The sequence below is a fragment of the Centruroides vittatus genome, unplaced genomic scaffold (assembly GCF_030686945.1).
Source record: "Centruroides vittatus isolate TY-2023 unplaced genomic scaffold, ASM3068694v2 scaffold_435, whole genome shotgun sequence".
Lineage (NCBI taxonomy): Eukaryota > Metazoa > Arthropoda > Arachnida > Scorpiones > Buthidae > Centruroides > Centruroides vittatus.
Window position 1 is genome coordinate 1,728,652 of NW_027122708.1, and position 23,625 is coordinate 1,752,276.

The 23,625-nt window shown below is 28.6% G+C and overlaps 1 protein-coding gene across 10 annotated transcripts in view; it reads left to right on the plus strand.

Moving 5' to 3' along the window:
• Window positions 1–23,625, plus strand: part of dlg1 (discs large 1) — a 286,896-nt gene that overhangs the window by 231,229 nt on the left and 32,042 nt on the right. For all 10 annotated transcript variants that reach the window (XM_067287114.1, XM_067287120.1, XM_067287116.1 and 7 more), the window contains 6 exons: window positions 6,232–6,316; window positions 12,595–12,751; window positions 12,828–12,930; window positions 17,391–17,490; window positions 17,580–17,756; window positions 22,454–22,526. In XM_067287114.1, coding sequence (XP_067143215.1) covers window positions 6,232–6,316; window positions 12,595–12,751; window positions 12,828–12,930; window positions 17,391–17,490; window positions 17,580–17,756; window positions 22,454–22,526 — 695 coding nt within the window. The remainder of the gene's footprint in view (window positions 1–6,231; window positions 6,317–12,594; window positions 12,752–12,827; window positions 12,931–17,390; window positions 17,491–17,579; window positions 17,757–22,453; window positions 22,527–23,625) is intronic.

Consider the following 23,625-nt stretch of genomic DNA (forward strand, 5'->3'; position numbering starts at 1 on the left):
TTGTAAGTGGTAGAGTTAACAGGATGCATCAGAAAGGCGTCATCTTGAGGTGGGGGAGATAGTGGGTGGGATGGTCTTAAGGGAAGGCAGGGTCGAAAAAAGGGGTTTTTTGAGGGATTTGGGAAATGTAGAAGAGTGAAGAGTGAAGGGGGAAGTGGAAGTGAGACGTATGAGCACCCTGCTGGGTACCGTTCGGAAACGATGCACAGAGTTAACGAGAATCTGCCGTACTTTAACACATTATTTAACCACTACCACCACCTCCTTCTTGGCTTCTCTTGGTCAAGTATGGGTACAAAGTTTTATGTAGCTTGTGACCGATATTATTATTCATCACACTATCTTTGTTTTTAAGTATCTCAAGATGTTCATACCATCTCTTTTTTTGCATATGTAGTTCTTTTTTGACAATTTTTACAGTTTCCTTTATGATTTGGCACAATGACTTGTTGTTACAATGAACAGCAACAGCTGAGTTACAATTATTATATTTAATCACATATATGTGTTCTTTAAATTGGCAGGTCTTCAGATTTCTACCAGTTTCACCTATATAAGATTTGGGAATAGTGCAGTTGCAACTGAGTTTGTAAATTATGTTTTTTTGGTCCCATTTATTATTATTATGTGGGTTTATCTTGTAATTCAAACAAGGAAATTTTTCTGGTACTAAGGTTATACCGTAATTGTGTGATATAGATTTGATTCTTTCAAATAAATTTTGTTTGTATGGAATTTTAAAATATATAAATTTTAAAAATAGGCTAGCCTCCCTTGACATATGCAACATACATCTCTCAATAAAGCATAACAGAATCTTAGAAACTTTGAAAACCTATAACTGTAACCAATCAATCATATACATGACAACCCTAGTGTTGGAAAATAACTACTTCAATAACCATAGAAAATTTTATAGGCAAAATGATGGCATCCCAATAGGTTCGGTAATAGGCCCCATTTTAGCTGATCTTAGCATGACCAACATTGTTAAGAAGGTTACAAACATTAAGGGCATAATAGACCTATAATGCTATGTGGATGACTGTTTCATTGTTTACGATAGTAACATTATAAACACTAACCAGATTCTAGAACTTGTTAATGAAATAGACCCTAATATAAAATTTGACTTAGAACCTGAAATTAACTGCCTGTTACCTCGTAATAAGATTATAATACAAATAATAATAGAATGTAGTACCTATCTTAAAATATCTATAATATATTACGAATAGTTACTATTACCTTCATGCCCCTGGCACCCCTCTGCGAGTGATGCCCATGGCATGATAGACCCCCTTGCCCTCCCCTCGCTACGCTACTGGTGTTATACAGGGGTTACCTGTATTCTGATGCATCCATAAAAATTTTTGCTAAATACTATCAACACTTCACTAATTATTTACATCTTACAGTTTTCAGGTCCTGAAACATTCTGGAACATATCTAAATTTTCTAAACTGAAGAATATACAAAAAACCCAGACTCCCTGTTCGAATTGTCTGTCAGGTATACCATGATTTAGAAAGCAGATAATCTTAGCTCTCTATAAAATCCTAGAATTTTTTCTTTATGCAATCCTGTTTTACCACATTACATATTGTTAATTGTCTATTTACATTTAAGCAAGTACTGTACATAGTGCTATATCCAAACCAGAGCTCTCTTGTTTCAATCCAGATGAAATCCCCAGCATAATCATAAAAAAAGGCCTTCTTGCTATACTTGCTTCAATATTCTTTTATTTATTTAATGAATCAGTCCAGGTTGCATTTATTTCTTGCCAATGTGCAATATTCTCACCTTATAACCCAAGAAGGAACAAAATAAATACTAACCTATAAACTTTCCTCCAGTCTTATTCAAATTATGCTTATATGATTATCTATACTTCAATATAACTTCCAATTTAAACTGTAACCAGCACAATAGCATAAAATTCAAATCAACTGTCTCTAACTTAATATGGACTCAACATAAAATTGAACATACTGTTTTGAATCAAACGAGTCATATTATATTGCTTATTTAGATATAAGCCAAGCATTTGACTCCATTTATACCTGATACCATAATTGATACATTACTTTCCTTTAATATTTCCCTGTCTTTGATACAATGGATAAATACTTGTGATGTTCACACAAAATGTATGTAGACCGACAAAGAAAACATACGAAAGAAATACTTAGTAACAATATTTTTATTTTGTGTATTTTGAACTAGTTCTTTATGGATTCCAACTCCTCAGTCAACAGTTACGATACAGCTTATACCAGTGATGGGCAAAGTACGGCCCGCGAAAGTATTTAATCCGGCCCGCCGAGGGTCCATCGACATGGATAGTATATGGCCCGCTATAATTACGTTTTTGACGGTCGAGAAGTATAAAGTAGATTCTACTTAGTAGAATAATAGATGCATTAAAAGCTTTAACACAAAATACATTTTTTCTATAATTCTGGCCCTCCTCTAGAATTTCTTAAACTTTGTGGCCCCCCCATTAAAAAAGTTTGCCCACCACTGGCTTATACTAATGATTAACAGCGGCATCCTGCTGTTAACCATTAGTATAAGCTGTACAACGGATATATCATTCGCGACATATATGTACTGTACTGTACAGATAATATCCGAAAAACTATAACCAGGGATGCACAACCTGCGGCCCGGGGGCCATATACGGCCCCCTTTCAATGTTTATGCGGCTGTGGACGGTACAGGCCAAATCTCTTCTTACCAAGTTTCTATGTATAGAACTTTTCCCTTTCACAAAGTCATTAGCACCCAACTGTTTTTATGACTTTCCCTGAGGTGAGAAATGGGGGGGTTGAAGTTCTTCTATTTCTAGCTAACCCACTTTCTGGTTTAGATATCGAATATTTTAAGTCTAATACATACTATTATAATGATTTTAGAAGAATCAAATAGAATAAAATGATGTCAGAACGTCATTTCCAATGTTATCAGGAAGTTTCTATTTTGGCGGGAAATTTTCAATTTTATGCTTCAGAAAACTTGCTTATTCGTCTAAATAGCGTCAAATAACATAAAAAATAAGTGAAAATAGCACTGAAAAACCACGAAAATAACGATTTTTTAGCATTTGTTTACATTCTAGATTCTGATTGGTATAGTCGAATTTGAATCAATCTTTTCTGAAAAGACGCTTATTCGTCAAATTAATGTCATTCAAACTAGAAGATACCAATCAGAGTTCAAAAAGGAATGTACAAAAGCTGTATTTACAACAAAGTCCCTCCATAGACTAACAATAGAAAAAATGTTTAATGATTACGTTGGACCAAGAAAATTAATAGCTGGAATAGAGTCATATGACTAAAAGGAAGCCGATCGCACTAAAAAGTTTTGGATTTAATAATTATTTCAAACCGCATCAAGTCATAAACTTCCGGTGATTATCAACACTGCCCACAGCTAAAGTAATTAGACTCCTTGTGTCAACAGAGTCTAATTACTTTAAAATGGTCCAGCCCCCTGGTCAGTAAACTTAATTCTAACCTGGCCGTTCTTCAGAAAAGGTTGTTCATCCCTGCTATAACTAATACTTATATACTAACTTAATAGCTAGAGAAGAAAGGAGATGATAGATAGAGCAGAGAAATTAGAAGAATAGGGATTAATAAAGAATAAGGTACCTGAGTTTCGTTGTAATCCATGACTTGGGTGGGATGTCACACTAAATTCAGCTCTCGTCCGCTTTGCTAATTTAATTCTGACATCTTGCTGATGCTTCTGTTTCTTTCATAACTATGATAGTCTAATTTGGTTCCTCAGACTATCTTTGATTCTCCAGTTGTTGCCATTCACAACCTGGAGTCTCTCCTCCTTGAGATCCCAGCAAAATGTCCTTTTCTCCACTCCCTGGCCCTCAAGGCCTCTTTTCTTTCTTTTGTTCCAAGAATTGATCATCTCCACCCACAGGGAAAGAGTTAGATAGGAAAGTTCTAGAAGAAAATAGAACAAAAGACTAAAACTAAACTTAACCCTAGAATCTAACCCTAAAATATTGGTATGGCATTTTGTTATACTCTGTTTAATTAATCCATGGACCTAAGATTTTGTCTAGAATATGTTACAGATATGTTTTCCATCACTGGTAATCAAGATAGTTTTATAAAAGATTTATCATATATTACTAACAATATATTTGTTTTTACTGTAAATTGCAATTTATTATTTTATGATGGAAAAATAAACTTTTTATATTGCTAGTAATTTTTAAATTAAAAAAATGTGCATTATTTGAAATATATATTATAGAAATATGTTTTGGCTTTCTTTATAAATCCAGAGATAAAAAATCAAAACTAGATTTGTTTAATTAATTTAGTTTTTTTTATATAATACAATTACAAAACATTATATATAAATTAAAAAGTACCATAACAAATCATTATTATAATTTGATTGTCTTTATCACTAATGATTTATAAATGACAACATTAAAATGAAATATAGTATATATCTAATGAGTTAAAGTTAATATCAAATGAGTGAAATAATTAAGCAAAGAATATCAACAGTAACAAGATTTATTTCAGTTTCTCATGTAAAACAATTGCTGCTAATTCTTGGAGTCTCCACCATACTCAATGCAACAAACTTTTCAGATATTTCTTTATAATGTTTTAATTAATTTAAAATGAACAAAATAAAATCGTTTAACCTTCTATCTTCTCTGAAGCAGATAATTCCAAAACTTCTGGGCATGTATAATCTAAACTTGAAGTCTCTCAACAAGACTACAGTTGCATATTCATATGCTACTCCAAACAAATCAAAACATTAAACTATTAGGAACATTGTTGCCATGGTTATGATCATGACAAAATTCACAAATGTTTTTATTGCTAATGATGCTATGGAACTCATTGGTGGCAATAGTTACCATATTTTACGGACTATAAGACGCACTTTTTTCTTCAAAAAATTGCCTCCAAAATTCAGGTGTGTCTTATAGTCCATAAAATACGGTAGTCATCAGTCACTATCATATTAAAATTAATATTGTATAAAACATTAAAACATTTTTTCTCCACATCATAAATACTGAATATCAATCTGTTAGTAAAGAACATATCACATTTGTGGTATATAATAAATATGGTTTAATAAATAAAGTAGTTTTTTAATATTATAATAGATGTTTATGTATAAATTTAATTTGCTATTCAGTATTCAATAATAAAAATAAAAGGTTGGTGTTTTTCCTCTTCTAAGGAACTAAAAAGAAACACAGATATGTAAAAACAATTTACATTTTGTATAATTCTTCAGATTCAATGTGGTTATTCACTATTGAGCAACTGGATTAAAATTATAAATATAATAATATAAATTCTTGAAACAAAATTTATAAAATATTCTATAAATAACAAAATTATGGTTAAGATGGTAATTTTATAATTAAATTTATTACAGTAGAGCATCGATTATCCGACTTAATTGGGGACTGGGGTTGGTCGGATAACCGAAAAGTATGAAAAAATACATTATTAGTATAGTGCAGGGCTGTCCAACTGGCGGCCCACCAAATTATTTTTACGGCTCTCAAGTACATTTTACTATGAATAAATTTATGTTACTAAAGTATTATTATTAATATTAAAATTATTTTACTATATGAAAATTACGGCCACAATGTTCTCATTAATATATTACGAATATTTTAAAGTTTTCTTTTTAGTATAAATAAAATATTTTTTTTAATTAACATAAACTGACTTTTCATTTATCAACCTTCTTGGCCCCCGAAATGTTTGGTGAAGAAAATATGGCCCGCGGGCTATGATAAGTTGGACAGCGCTGGTATAGTGTATTAGGCCTGGTTTAAATACTAGCCTCCCTTTCATGGTCGAGCCAGTGCTGCCAGCTAAAACATGCAAAAATTTAACAAAAATAATATTAAAGTAGCCAAGACATAACCAAATATTGTAGCGCCACATCACTAGCGGACATTTGAATTTGCCGACTAGAACGCGATCGGTTAATCGGAGGTCGGATAATTGATGCTCTACTGTACTTTTAAAATTATTGTATCTTTTAGTTAGATTATGCTAATAATTCTGAAAATGTATACTTTTTTAATAAATTTCATTTTAAAATTTTACACTATGACTTATTCTCAACTATATAATAAACATGTTATAACTATTTCTTTATAATTGATGAATTTTTTAACATTAATGTTTATTTTTTTGACAGTAAGTGTTAGTGCAGCAGAGTATCCAATGGAGACAGTATCAAGAAGTAGCACTCCTAAAGCTGGCAGTGAAGATGAAATTCCAAAGTATGTTAATAAATTTTGTATAGAATTTATAATTTAGTGTTTTAGGCAGTGAAAATGAAAAACTATGTTTGTCTGAAATTATTTAAACATTTCAATGTCAAAAATTTTTAAATCAATTAAGAAAATGAAATATGTTGTATAATAAGAAACTAAACCTATATTTAAATTTTTTTTCTTTAATTATTGGACCCTTTATTTATGCAATTTGGGTCAAATGCACATAATAAGCTTACAAGCTGAAATGATTATATTTGCTACAGAAAATACTACTGTATTAAAAAATGTACTTGTTAAAAACTAATTTCCATTTTACACATTTCCTCTTGATTTAATGAGGACATTCCATATGCAACAATAATACATCATTTTTCTATAGAGTTTGTGCAGAAACATTTCGAGAATTTTTTTACAATGATGTATTGAAGTAACTCTCCAAATACACAATTTTAATGGTGAAAAACAAAAATTATATTAACAAATGCCTTCTCTTCAAACACAATTAAAATCTTTTGTAAATAAAAGTACAGGTACAAATATACAAAAACAGTAGGCACAATACATAAGTACTTTCAGCAAAAACATATAAAAAACACATTTAATTTGTACAAATATTACATTTAAAAGATTATAAATGATGCTATTCTTTGATGTGATTTTGAATAATGCATAAGCAAGAAACTATCAAGGATAAAACTTTCTCTTTGGGAGAGAAACTATGTCTAAGGTGTTTAATCAAATACATTCACTAAATATCTAAATTGCAATATTTTGCAAGAATAGACTAGAATTGCATTACAGAGAAGTACAACTTATTTTTAAGTTAAATGCTGAATTTTTTCATTTTTTAAATATGTTACATATTGATTAAATCTGTAATATTTGAACTTGATTAAATTAGGTGTTCAAATTTTTTTTATAAACATTTTTGTAAAAGGCAAGTTATGTAAATAAATGACAACACAAAGACTATTAATAAACTTCTTGCCAGAATAATAAAATAAACAAGTGAGATGACAAATTAATAATAATATATTGAGTTAATAAGGTTTTCTTCTTTAGAAAGAATGTTGATAATTTTCTGTTTAAAATATTTTATCCAGCTTACAATTTTTGGCAAAAAGCATTAATTTTATCATTATCAATCTGCAAAATTCTATTTCATTTAAAACAATTAATAAATACATTTTAATAAGTTAATATCAAAAATTTTTTGTTCAAGATAACATGATATCACAATTAGTTACTTTAAAAGTTAATACTTTCAATAATGGAACTAATTTTTGATGCATACTACATTATATATGTGTTAGACTCAAAGATAGAAAATCCACATTGAGTGCAAAAAATAACCAGAACACATTGTGATTTTACAAAAGCAGTAACAATAAGAAATTTTGCAACATGGCTGCTTACAAAGAACCACAATGTATTATGGAATTTTAAAAAATACCATGATATGAAATTCATGTGAGGACTGTTAAAAATATGACCACATATAAACATACCACAATGAGTCATGATTGTTTCCTGTTTATGCTATAGTAGCAAATATAGAGTTCATGACACAACTAAATATGAATAATAATTAAGAGCAACAGCCAAACTCCAGTATTTTTGTAGGAATTGTTAGAACAATACAGTAATATCTCAATTTACGCTACCCTGACTTACGCAAACCTGGAGGTACGCAATTTTTAAATCTCATCGATTCATCTTTTGTTTGAGCACCACGCAACTCTTGATTACTCTCCCCCTACACTATTGTTCAGCTTACATGTTCGGACGTGTCGCATGGAATCGACACATAGCTACAATTTATTTCTGTGTTTGCTATATCAATGGAGACTTGAGAGACTCTACTATGTCATCCAAACAAAGTAGAACTGATTCTTCTGCATAAACAAGAAAAGAAAAACTTTATCTTTGGAATGTAAAGTTAACATTATTAAAGACTTCGATACAAAAATGAAAAAGGGTTACAAATTTTAGAAAATAATACTCCAACGCAGAGCACATTTCTTGTACAAAACGAGAAATAAAAAAATTATTAGCATGCTACGAGGAAATTTTGTAGGAGAAAAAAAATCTTTGAGCCATCAGATGAATTTGTTAGATTTTATGAAGCCTTCTACATCAAAATAACTTTGGTTTATAATTTTAATAATATAATTTGTTATATATATTTATTATCTAAAATATTATTAAACATTTTTTTTCTAAATTATTGTTTCCTTTAGTCTCTGGCCCCAATTAAAAATAATTTGTATGTATTTATATGCGAAATTATACCCCGACTTACACAGTTATTGCTCGGTCCCACCTATTGTGTAAGTTCGGGGCATTACTGTACTTAAAATTATGATTGATATCTTTGAATGATATTTGCACTTTTTATCAATGCAGTGTCTCACAATTGCAGCATATAAAGCCCTACTTACTTCCAGATGTTATATTTGAGGCTGGTTGAAGATCTAGTAAAATTGAGGGCATATCATGTATGTCGATGAAGTTGTCAGTAATTGTAAACTCATTGCAAGCATGGTACCAATCAATTGCTGATGTGATGTCAGATGAAAACTGACAAATGACTGAGTTGATTTTGAACTGACTCTGCTCTTCTTCTTCAGTGAAGCAGATTGTTGTATGCATATGTGATAATATGAGGCATTTTGCCTCATGTTTTTCTGCAACAATACATTGTGATATATTGTGGTCATATTTCTTAAGTTACCACATGAATTTCATATTATGGTATTTTTTTTTTAATGCCAGAACAAGTCTCCTCATAAGCAACCAGAATGTAAAATTTCTTATGGCCATTTGTATAAAGCCACAATGCATTCTGATTGTTTTTTTCCTACTCAATGAGCATTTTGGTTCTTTGAACCTAATATATACATTTAATGAATCAACTATAAATTAACAAGAATTATTAGCAGTTAAAAAGGAGGAAATTGATATCAAAAGTAGATGTGACCATATAGCAGCATATTATATTTTTTAAATTAGTATTTCTCTATTGACAATAAAATATATCCCTGATGTGTATACCAAATATGTTCTAGATTTTGAGCTAGTGTATTGAAATAAAAACAAGATAAAGACAAGATGGTGTATTAAATTTATATATAAATAAATTTAATTTCGCATTGTAGTATGTAAATATAATTGGAATTGTGACTTTACATAATTCGTATTGACTTAGAATTTTTTCAAGTTCATTTCATTTCCACACATTTCATCAACATATCTCTGAGAAAACTGTCGAATAATGTTCAGTACAGCTTGAATGCAGCAATAACTAAGCCTTGAATGCCATTCTTCTTTACAAAGTTTAATTTTACTGGTAATTTCAATTCTGTAAGCGACATTTTATTTCATATTCTTTGACAGCTTTTTCCACAGCAGAAGTTAATTCCATAATCGTGACATAATTTAGTTCATTGAAGCTAAGTTGATCTTTTGTAAGTATTCTTAGTTGATGTTTATTTGGCACAACAAGAACTACCAAATTTAATTTTTAAAATATTTTTAAAATTTTGTTAATATAATTACCATTTAATAAATTGAAAAGGATTAAAGTAGGTTAATAAATAAAATGAATATGATTTAAATGAAATGAATGAAATATTTTATTTATATTAATTAAAGTGAATATATTAACCAGTGGCACACCCATAGGGGACCAAGGGGCTCTGGCCTTCCCTAAAGAAAAAAGGAAGTAACACTAGAAAATTTTCCAAAAATCTTTTCCTAGTTAAAATTCATGTTTTTTATTTATAGTGTGGTGTCTTCAATTCCCAAGCTACTTGTGAATTAGAGGTCACATAAGGTGAAAAATTTTTTCATCCATTAAGCTCAGCTCTCAAAGATTAAATCCCGAAAGTGCCACCAATATTAACAGATACGTAATTTAATAAATATAATTCCATAAAACATTTACAATATTTATTTCTTTGCCACATTTAAAATTTGTGACAATAGGCTTCCAAAATAATCTAAAGATTACACATAATCCATCTATTTTATTAATTAATAATGAATTAAATAACCTCAAAATGTGTCAGAATAAATGTGAAATATCATACCAGTACACATAATATGAATATTGTTTCCATTTGCTTAACAATCAAAATGTCACACTACATACTATAACAATTTTTTTTTTTTCCTTAAAAATATGTTGTATATTTTTAAGCTTTTTACGAAAATAAAATAGAATCGATGATTATACTGTACTGTAGAATAGTTGTTTGTAATCAAAGTATGATCCGAAAAATATACTTTTTGATGACGCTGTAAAGAAAAATTTGGCCACGTACAGTACCGTCGTGAAATATGCTATTTTTGATATTTTGTTTAAACTACTTCGTTTTATTTATTTACAATTTGAATCTACATCAGTTCTCGCATTTGGTATTAATATCGGGAATATAAACATATCGTTTCATTCCTGTTTGGGAGATTATCATCGCTTTTTATTTACGTCGCTACCTGTCTTTCGGTTCAGCATGTCCACGACGATTACGTAAGACCTCCCACCTTATGCCATTTTCCGCTACCCACGCAAAACTTGGCACGTGCTCGTTACGTCACTATCAACCCGGTATAAGCGTTCGCCTCGGCGCATGCTCCATCGTCCGGTTTTTCCCCTTCCTCCCCCGATCGTAGCCAGCAGGTAAACACGACGATAGGACAAATTACCTTTTAAAACCTGAAGGTTGACGAAAATTGATTTTCGAAACATGCCACGAGTGTCCATTGTGACGGCAACAAATAGGAATACCATCCGAAAATCCGTCAGGTAAGAAGGCAACGTTGACAATTAGGGAAAGGTGACGGGAATGCACGTGACACGTCACCTGTTGACCGCCGTCGGAAAATAACTTGGAATAATTGAAAATTTCAGCAAACTTCGGAAGACGTAAATTTTGTGGCCAAAATAGGATAAGATACTTGGGATATCTGCGGCCATGGCGACCGCGGTCGAACAGGTTTTGGCGGAAGTGATAGGCCTAGCTGTTGCCGTGACGTAATCGACGACCGCGAGTGGCGCTTCAAACAATTCGGAGAGCGAGTTGTACTTTTCGGGTGTTACTTGCATTACGTCGCCTACTATTTCCGATGTCGAGATTTAGAAATCTGTGCATCGGTCAGCCCGTTCTCATCATTTAAACTTCTCTACGGGTCAAGGCCGTACCACATCTGTGCTCGATTCTTTCTGGGAAAGAAGCTAACGAATTATTTCGCTCCATTTAACGATGACAGGCTTATTGTTGTGGGATATATTTTTAACGATCGATTATTCCAATTATTTTCCAATATAAATAAATGGCATTTTAAACCTGCAAACGTAATGATCAAAGAATGTTTTAACGTTTGATTGTACTTGTCTAACTAGCGAACTTTGTTTTTGCCTTCGGGAAAATTTTCGGTCATTTAGCAATATTTGGAGAGAATCCAATGCGTGTCAACCATTCTTAAAGAATTCTAAAATTAGTTTAAAGCATTTTTTCTTTTTTTTTATTATTATTATTATTTTGTCGAAAACCGATTATTTTTCTTTTACTATCCTTATTGTGTTTTTAACGTGGAATCTCTTCTACTGGCATGCAATTAAGCGGCGATGAGAGAATCCTAAAGGGAATAATTAATATGGTATTGTCCATTGTTTAATAAATTATTACAGAGTGATTTTCTGTGTCACTTCCAGTTCGTTAATTGTATATTAAAATTTAAAAAAATAAAAAAACGGTAATACGGGTTGTAATCTAATTTCTTTGAAAAACCGCGTTAACATAATTTAAGTCTGTTCGCTTAATTTTTAATAATAATAATTTTTAAAAAAACATGCGACATTTATATTAACATTGTACTGTACTTCCGATTATATATAAAAAGGTTAATATTTTTTCAAATATCTGCTTTTTTCGCCTCTTTTTTTTATATATATATTTAAAATCGACCGTAAAAATCATATTGATAATATATATCGACCTGCTAATAGTAGTTATTATTAAATAATATTTTCGTATCGATTTCTTTTTCTTTCTTTCAGACCGCAAATAAACTGACCGTACAGTTCGATATTTTCGAATAATTAGATGAACATGTTCTATATAATATATTTTCTCGTAAACTTATGTAAACGAATTAAGTTTTTAATCTGATAAATTCATTGATTTGTCTTTTCATTAAGTTATTTCATATGCGGTATTTGAATAGTTAAAAATGAAAAATCTGGCTTGATCTGAATTTTGTAATTGGTGTCTTTTCAGAGAACCTCGCAAAATTATTCTTAACAAAGGACCTACAGGACTCGGTTTTAATATCGTCGGTGGAGAAGATGGTGAGGGGATTTTTATATCATTTATCTTAGCGGGAGGACCTGCCGATCTAAGTGGAGAATTAAGAAGAGGCGATCAAATTTTATCGGTATGAATTTGATTACGAAATCGTCGGCATTGCGAACAGAAATGATATACTCTATATAATACGATTTGCTTTTAAGGTGAATAACGTTGATCTAAGGCACGCAACACACGAACAAGCAGCAGCTGCTCTCAAAGGTGCTGGACAAACTGTGACTATGGTTGTACAGTACAGGCCGGAAGGTGAGTAAAATTCTCGTAGAATGACGTTTCGCAGTTGGCGATGTGGCAGCGGTTACTGTGACATCTGTTTGTGACATCTGCTACATGTCGACTGTATTCAAAATAAATGACATTCCCTCCCTCTATTTGTACATTGCGTGGGAATGGAGTCGTCCGTCGTTATGACGACGGCCGCACCCGAGTTGCATCATCTTGATTCCAGATCTGCCGAGTTCTTTGAGATTATCGGACATACGGTAAGTATCGTATTGTGATTGGCTCGCATTTATAATGACGTCATAGAAGATAAATATAGTTTAGGGTATTGGATGTAGATAGTTGCAAGAAACTTTTAAAGCTCGTCCAGAAATCGGTTGTTTGTAATCCAATACGAATTATTTTTGACTGTAAAGTGAGCTAGTGTTATCATTAGCTTGAACCTGTTATTCGATATGATTTCAGCCTGGAAAATCGGCTTTTCCGTAGAGGAGTAATGTTTGATGGCGTATACATCGTCGACAGTTTGTGTGTTATCGATTATTTGGCAAATTTTTATGTCGTTACCTGCTGTAATTTAAAATATAAAATTTGAACATTATACGTTGCTATTGAATAAGATATTTATATTTAAGAAATTTATACGTTTATATTGCAAAAATCTTTCACACAAATGCTAATTCAGCATTTTTGTACCATGTAAATTTATATATAATTAGTATAAGTTTTAAATACAAAATAATATTAAAATTTTATATATGTATAATGTGAATTTTATATAGATTTATCTTTCGAAATTATAGAACTTAAAAAATATTAGTAAATAAAAGTTTATTACATTTTAAAATTTTATTTTTATATATTTCAGAAATATTAACAATCTAAATATATTTGTTAGGCATTCAATGTTAATAATTTGTACGTAATGTTACATGTATAGCTCCTAGTATATAATCTTACAAGTATATCATCTTTTAACATAAAACATTTAAATTCAGTTGTGTAAAATATAATTTTTAATTGTTATGAAAATATTTTTATTTGTTAATAACAACAGGTATTGTCGGTTTTATCTTATTAGATTTTTTAACTTCATAATTAAAGTATATTCTTCTACCTGTTAAAATTTTTAAAATAAAAGGATTTCTCTAGATTATTTCTATTCTTTTGTATATCTTTGATTATGTGAAGTCATTTAGAAATATTTATCAGATAACTTGCTTTTGGAATGTGAGGACTATTTAGATTTATGCTTTTTTAACTAATTTTCTTATTACTATCATTTTATTAAAATATTACAAAATTATGTGTACATTTCTCTTGGTTCTCATTATTTCACTTGTTTTCAATAATTCTAATGAAAACAAAGATTGAAATTATATTAACAGTTCAAACTTTGTTTTATATAAATTAAAAATTATGTGAAATATATCTTCCATAATTTAATAATGTATTTTTGGGGCTACTTTCCAGAAAACTGTCACAAATAAGAAAACCACAAATGCAACATAGAGAAACACACTAAAGAAATAAGGCTAGGGGATTGAAAAAAATATAGTGAAAACAAAATTATATTTTCACACAAAGAAACTTTTTATTTATTTTCTTTCAAACCAAAGATAAAAACAATTATTATAGCTTATATCTACTTATTTATTTTTTAAAAACTTCTTTCACCTGTTTTAGCTTTTTGTAAGTAATACAACATTTATTCTTGAATTCCTATCTTAAATTTAAGACTTCTTGCTTGCAATCTGTATTTGATGCAAAGCATTTTTTCTTAATTCAAATTTTGAAATCATCTTTCAGAATCATCAAACAACTTTAAACATATTTAATTCATTGTGACTGATTTTATTACAGATGCTTAAGGCTTTTCCATTTTTTCGATAGATTTCTAATAACTATTTTTGATATTTTCTCTTTTTCTTAATGTACCTTATAGTAAATACATTTACAACAAAAAGAATGTGAAACCATAGCCACTGATTCTTCTTGTTGCAAATGTTTTAGCAGCATAATATCCACTAGCACGATTGACAATAGGAATTGCAGTAAAATATGTGCTTAAGACAAAAGCTTTAAAAATTAATTAATTGTCTGTTTCCTTATTTCATTATTTTAGATTCTTCTGTAAATAAATGAATTTTAACTTTGCAAATATGTGATGTGCACTAATAAAGAAGGTGCAAATATGGAGCTTTTACTTTATATAAAATATAAATCAAACGTGTGTTCTGACATTATAATGAAATTATGTGTCTTTAATGTTTAATGAAAACTTTAAATATGTATGTTTTTACGTAATAACTTGTTTAAGAACAAATAGAATTGTAAATAGAAAGTGGTATTCAAATATGAAATATTATACAATCTAGAGTCGTGGCAATGACTTCCCACCAAGTAAAAAAAGTCACTGACTATATATATACAGGAATTAGAGTTGCCAATTTTTGGGAGTTGATTTTTCTGCCCCCAAATATCTAAAGTAATTTTAAATATCTTGTTTGAAAGGTAAATGTTTTCTTAGTATGCAAAATTTCAACATTTTCTATAAAGCAGTTGCTGAAATATAAGCAATTGAAAAAGTGCAAAAATTGTCAAAAAAGATGTTTTTTTTTTTTTTCTTCATTCTGCACTGCAGGTGGCTGTAGAGAAAAAACTAATGGGTCTATAAAGCTAAAATTTTCAACTTAAGCCTCTCTCGTTGTCAGGTGCCAGCAAAACTTCCAGGTCAATAGGTTGAAGTCCACAGGGGTTCCCCACAAAGCTATTTCAGGACTTAATTTTATGTTTATAAGGATAAAATTGCATCAAAATAAATGAATTTTATTCAAAATATTACCAGAATAAAAAAAAGCTCAAATTTATTCAAATTAAAAATTTTTTAAACTGTTTTTCTAAATGGCTTATCAAAAGCATCAGTTGGCAGTGCATTTGATCAGTACTCAGTGACCAAATTGTGTGTCATCATCTTATGTTGTGATGTAATAATACAATTATAAAACCAAAACATTTGAGATGTAAAAAAATTTCACCAAGTAAAAACTTTTGACAATTTAGACAACACTCAAAATTTTTCTTAGGAATTTTCTATGGTAAAGATAAGCTTGGCACTTCAAAGCAGTGCCCATAAGAATTTTACCTGTATTGTTTTCTTTCCTACATTTCCCTTCAAAGCATCAAGCATATCTTTACCAAAGAAAAATCCTAAGAAAAATTTTTACTGTTGTCTAAATTATCAAAAGTTTTTACTTGGCACAATTTTTTTTTTACATCTCGGATGTTTTTTCTTGGATTATTTACTTTGTTTGTCAAAAAAACATCATTGCATTCTATAAATCATTTAATAAAATAAAATGAGTTGTGGAAACATATTTTAATTTTTAGATATTTTTACAACTCTTCTATTTTATTTTTATGTTATTAAAGGATTTATAAAATATACATATATGTAGCCAGTCTAAGAACCATGTTGTAGCACTTAATTTACTAATTTTTTCTATAAGAACTGATATTTGTCCATATCAATGCTTGCCTTGTCAAATATCTTTGTTTCACAAAATGCTGTCTAATAGCCATAGACATATTTGAAGATCATTTATCCTTTCTTTAGTTGGTTAGTAAAAATGTATTAATAAAAAGTTATATATTTTAATATTTTGCTCTCGAAAATACCATATTTTAAAAATTAAAACTTTTTTTGCATTCCAAAATCATTAAAATTTTTCACTTAGCTTCTGCTCATTATCAAAAAATCACATTATTATTTGCACAAAATCACAATATTAACATTTATAACAAAATTGTTTTAATACATAAAATTCAAATGTATTTTCACATGGTGGTCAGTTTTCAGGTCCTGTTTAGTCTGACTTGCAATGCTAATGCTGGACAAAATTATTCTGAAAACATTTCTAAAAGAATAAGCAGTTGATTACTTTATTTTACTTTACTTTAACTTAGGAGTTACATATATGATATTTAAATATAATTTCTAACTATTCTATTTTTTGTTTTTGAAGGATGTGAAATATATATTAAAAATATGGTTATTTCATATTAATTGTATTTATAAATACCTTGTACTATACTACAGATTTACAAAATTCAGTGAAAAGAGAATGAAGGTTGATGTTTTTCACTGAATAGAAATAGATCAACCCTCTCAATAGGAGCTTTAGCTTCTGCTCATTATTCAGTGATCCTCATTATTTTTTTATACATTTTGAGCTTATTATCTTCACATTATACTTCACATTATACATTATGCAAAACAAGTAATAATTTTTTAATTGTTGATGCTGTCACTGTTAATATTGTAACTATAGAGAGTAAGCTACAATAATTGCAATTCCATCCAATTCAAGATATAAAAACAAAACATCCATTATTTTGAGCAATTAAAATTTCAAACTATTAAACTAAAAAAAATTAATAAATATAAAGCAAAATCATTTATAATCCTAAATCTAATTTTATAGAATATAATCGATTTGAAGCAAAAATTCATGACTTACGAGAACAAATGTTGAATACATCAGGAAGTTTACGAACATCACAGAAGAGGTCTCTCTATGTGAGGTAGTTTTAATATTTATTGTTAATTTTATAAATCTTATATGCTACAATATATCAAGATGGTGCATGAATAACATAATAATGTAATTTAGGGCTTTGTTTGACTATGATCCTTCCAAAGACAGTGGCCTTCCTAGTAGAGGCCTTCCTTTTCGATTTGGTGATATTCTTCATGTCATTAATGCTAGTGATGATGAATGGTGGCAAGCTAGGAAAATTTTACCAGATGGTGAAGAAGAAGGTATTGGAATAATTCCAAGTAAGAGAAGGTATGTACTGTACATTTAAAAACTTTGAGAATAAAATGGCTTTTATCTTCAATATATTAAACTTGAAAAATCAGCATATAAATTGTTACTATTTAAAAATATGTGGATTTAAAGGAAAGTGTTTTGCTTAAGAAATCACACTTTTTAATTAAGTTTAGATAATTTATATTAATTATACTTATAATTAATTATTTTGCTTTTTGAATTAAAATGCTTTGCTTTGCAAAGTTTCTTCAAACTTTAATCATAAATTAGACAAATCCTTATATTGCTTGTTATAAAATAACTGTATTATAATACAGTAAGAATCTACTTATTGTAATCAGTTTGAAACTTGCTTTTAATGATGATAATCAACAGAATAAGTAAATAAAACTAGTTTTAATGTAAGATTCAATCATCAGAATTTCCATTAAAGGACCTGTTAAACAATTAAAACTGTTTTTTTTTTTTTTTTTTTGTTAAGTTTTAGAAAAAAGTAGACTCGAAAAAAATTATATACCGTATTTACTTGCATATAGGACGAGGTGTGACTTTAAAGATCAAAATAAAGAAAATTAGATTTATTAATACAATTCTTGGTTTATTTCATTTAATCACAAATAAAATATCAAATGCACATAAATGCATACATTGTCCTGCAAAAATTACTGGCATTTTAAACTTTAAGGAAAAATCTTGTCAAATTGACAACAATTTGTTTATGTAAAGCTGGACAATCAGGAACCTTTTTTTGCCAATTCTTAACAGTCAAATCTACTCTCCGTTGATTACACTTACAAGTTTCTCCGAATTCTGAATAATCGTCTGTTTTCACATGGGAATGGATTAAAACATATTGTGCTCCCGTGTGATTTTGAAATTTCAATCTGGAATTCAATTCAAAAGCTTTGCTTTTCTTATTGTTATTCATCGTTACTCCTGACAATATACAAGAACGATTCAAACGACACAGATAAAATACTTATTTTTTAAATACAACAGGGTAAGCATCCAGTAAAAAATGTAAATATATGGTTCATAAAAATTATTTGCAAAAACACAAAGAATTTTTTGCTTGCGCATATAGGACAACCTAAGAATTTGAAGCTGTGATAAATGAATAAAAACCTCGTCTTATATGCGAGTAAATATGGTATTTTTTTATGTATTTCTTTTATCCTTTTTTGTGTGAATTTTTTAATATTCTGTAATTGTTGTTTTAACGAAGATTACTCTATATCTTCAAGCCAATTAATTTGCTGTTACTTCTGAGGACTGTGAAAAGGATAAAAGAAATAGACTCAGAAAAAAAATTATATATTTTTTTTATGTAAGTCTTTTAAAACTTCAAAATGAAGATAATCCTGGGTCAAGTCATCTTTATGTAAATATTGTTCGATTTTTATGCAAAAATTAAAATTGTATAATTTGAATATTTATTACTTATTATTACTAATTAACAGCATCCAATGGTTGTTTGCTTCCTATTTTTTACAACAGCAAGCATATTTATGATTGAAATGAACCATAGGGGCAGTTTGATCTTAATATTGCAGCTGAAAATAGTATATTGTTGATTTTAACACTATAAATATATACAAACTTAATGATTAATTAATAGCTATTAAATATTTTTTAAAAATTACTTTAAGTGATATATTAGCATGTTCAAGTGAGAATTAGTCATTAAAATTTGTCAAGAGACTTCTATTATTAAACTCTTCATCATTATACTAATACTAGCAGATGAGCCCAGCATTGCTCAAGCAAAAAGTAACAATAGCGAAGATTACGATTATTAGATTATAGCTGATCTTACCCATTTTCGCCAAGTTCAAGAATTAGGTTCATCCTCTTCCTAGACTAATTAGAGAATTTTTAGATGGGTCTAAAAGTATTCAATATCTTGCAAAAAACCACATTGAAAATAGTACAGTAAAATCTGAGTTCAGGGTAATCCTTAACCCTCCCTCTCCCCTCGCAAAGGGGAATTTCGGAAAATTCCTTCTTAGTGTACATTCTCATGACATACCCCAAACTGTGTACCAAATTTCAACTTTCAACTCTTAACCGTTTGGGCTCTGCACTTATTATTATTATCATTATCAACTTATTTCAATTATATTATAAGATTAAAACAATAAAATTTTAAAATATGTGAATGCATTTATTTAATAAATCTTTAAACTATGAATTAAACAATAATAAAATAATATTAAGCCATTGTACAGTACTTTTTTAAATGACTCACTTGGAGATTTGTATTTTATCTGGCATTATATAATCAGTCATATGAAAAATTACAAAAAGTAGGCAGAGTATTTTTTTGATGCTTTTCAAGGTTAAATTTTCCTATGGTAGTCAAAATGGCGGCTCATCTCTGATTCCAGCAAATAGAAGAAAGGAAACAATTGGGACGCATGTTCTAACCTAACCTAACCTAACCTATTTTAATAATTTTGTTGGTAATAATTATAGTACAGTTAAACCTGTTTTTATGCGGTCTTTTTATGTGCGATTTTTTTTAATGCAAATTTTTAATTTGTGCGATTTTTTTTTATTTGTGCGGTATAGTTGGCGACTAGTCTCGTGCGATTCGTCATGTCTCATGTTGACTTATTATAGCTAAATAAACTTATTATAGCATAAATGAACTTATTATAGTAATATTATTGCAGGAATATGCGAAAAATGAAATAATTTACTTTTTAAGTCAACAAAACACCACCTGGACAAAAATATGTAAAACAGACGATAGACCAGACGATGCAGTCAAGTGCTGACATCTGTTGTCAATAAATTCTATTTCTTACGGTTTTGAGTTATTTTCTATGTGAGACTTTTTTTATGCGGTCCCTGTTGACCGCATAAAAAAAAATATATTTTTAATTGTGTTGCGAAAACTATTTTTTACAGCCATTCGTGAAGTTTCGTGCGATTTTTTTATGCGTTTTTTTTTTTTTAATGCGGTCCCTATCCCCCGCATAAAAACAGGTTTGACTGTAATTTATTAGAATAGGTTAGGTTAGAACATGCATCCCCACTGTTTCTTTTCTTCGGTTTGCTGGAATCAGAGACGAGCCGCCATTTTAACTGCCATAGATAAATTTAACCCTTTTTAAATATTAAAACATGTAACCCACTATTTCTATAACTTGTACAGCATGCACTTTTTAAAATTTTAAACATTCCATTTTTGGAACAAGACAAACTGTTATAGAATAAGTTAAGGCTTTGCTCTTCGTAAATTGTAAAATTCAGATATCTCCTGAAGAAGATCAGTTAAAAAGACTGAAAACATTAGAATAGTAAACATTCACTGTAAGGAAAATGGTTTGGATTGTTGTTAATTTTGGTGCAATTACTGATGGGATGATAATATTAAATGAGTGATAACAATATTTCTGATTACAATAAGTAGGTTCTGCTGTAAATGTTAAATTACTTATATTTTTTGCTTTGTTTTTAAAAAGTGAATTTGATAATTTCTTTAACAATTAATATTTTCAGAACATTTTTTATTCCATCTTCAGAATCTGAAATGCATGTCTATCAGCAAATTTATATGCTGTTATTGTGTTGTTATTTATCAAAATACTTATTCAATATTTTGTATTAACTAGTTAAATGAACAGTTCATGTTGTTGTATTTAAATCTAAAGTCAAAGAGAAAAATTTGTTTATTATTTTTATCATCATTAACATAATTTTTTGAAAACTATCTAGATCATGATTTTTCGCTTGACTTTATTTATTTATAATTTCTACAGAAATAAAACTAAATATATTTCATCCTATCTTTAGATCTCTTTAAAAAGTGAAATTTGTTTATTTAAAACAGAGATTTAAAGATATAAGTAATGTAATATGTACTGTTTACATAAACAATATAAAGATTTTTGTAATATATAATTAGTAGTAGATCAATTGATGCCTGATTTCAAACAGTTGACAATTAAATGTATTTAGAAAAGGATTTTTCTGTACTAGTCAATTATTATGAAAGTGGGCAGTTTTTATTAAAATGCTTAAAAATAACTTTATTGCTGTTACAAAACAGATAAGATCAAAACAATTATGCTGATGAAAAAATATGTTTAAGTGAAGAAACTTAAATGATACTTTGAAGAAAAATATAATTATAAAAATTGCAAAATCAAGAATTACATTAATAAAGAGAATTTATTTGATGGTTTATTATACATAAAATAGAAATGATGTCAATTTTGACTTTCAATTTTTTATTTTGGTAATGATGATGCAACAAGTAATAGTAATTTTGTACAAATAACAACAAATTCATTTTAAGAAAGTAATTCTGTGGTCAAATTTTGTCATATTTTCTTTTAAAATGTAATATCAATAGCCCATACAAAGTAGGGAAGTTTATAGAATTTGAAATGTTAACATTCTCAAATGTGAAAACAAAGAGAAAATAAAAACTAAGTTAAACATCATTTAAGAGTTTTGCTTATTTTACATTGAAAGACATTGAATCATAGAATATCTGGTTTAATCTCAAATTATCTAATAATTTTTTTATTAAGAGAAAAGAGTTTTATTTATACAGATACTTGAAAATTTAAAATTCTTTTTTTGTATTTATTACAAAGTTTAAAATGTAATACTGAATTTTAAAATCTTATAAACAAATGAATATATATATATATAATTAATTTTATTCTTATTTTTTTTATTTATTTATTTTTCCTCAGAGTGGAAAGAAAAGAGAGGGCAAGACTTAAATCAGTTAAATTTCAAGGAAGAAGCAATCTGACTGATGGAAAGGTAAATGAATTTAATAGTCAAATGGAAAAATATTATAATTAATTTTAATTATTTGAAATGATTTGAACAAAGTATATAAAAGATTTATAGAAAAACAATATTTATTTCAAACTAAATATTCTTATAATAGTTATATATAGCATATAATACTAAAACTGAGATTCAAGTTGTAATGCCAAGAACATTATTTTCCTTTCAAATCGGATAATTATAAATGAACTGAATCTTCTCACTGCACATGATCACTAAACCTAAACTGATATCTCTTGCACTTACAATAATGGATAAAAGGAAATTATTAATTTGCTCTCTCTCTCTCTCTCTTACCTGCACTATGTTAGCTGTATTAATTTAGTTAATGATTGATATATATTATATACTACTTAATAACATTGTAGTGATAGCAAATGTAAGTTATCTAATTTAAAACTATTACACAAATCTGCAATTCTTTCACATAATTATAGTCTTAAAAATTATCAATCTACTTAATAATAGCTAGGAAACTGTAATTTGAAGAAAATCTTATTATGAAAGAGGTGTAATAATTTTTGATTGTTAATGTGAATTTCTGGAGTGATTGTTGTAGTTTGGATTGTTTATTAAATCTGCTTTTATACTGTACATTTAAAAGGTTTCTCTTTATTTCTCATAAGCTGAAAGTTTAAATACTCTATTTTACTATTAATATTTTAATAAAACTTATTATTCAAGATAACTTACTATTTTGACTTTTTAAATTCTTGATTTAAATATATAAATAATAAGCTCAGACATGCATTATTTTCATCATTTACTTTAGATAGGCTTAATTTAAAATTTTGTTATATTCATTAATCTTTATAGGATTCTTAATGTATAATTTATCAGTTAGCAAATTTTTTTTTTTTTTTTTTTTTTTTGAAGTTGCCAGTTGTATTGCTAGTTAAGCTGAGTAAAATTTTCATGAATGGCATGCCCATATGAATAGGCTTACCAACTCATAAAAGTTGATTCTGGGAATTCTCTATTTCAGGAGTAAAAATTTTTTTGAGAGATTAGACATCTTTGAACTCTCAACAACATTAAAACACCATGTATTTTTGGTCTGTAATATGTA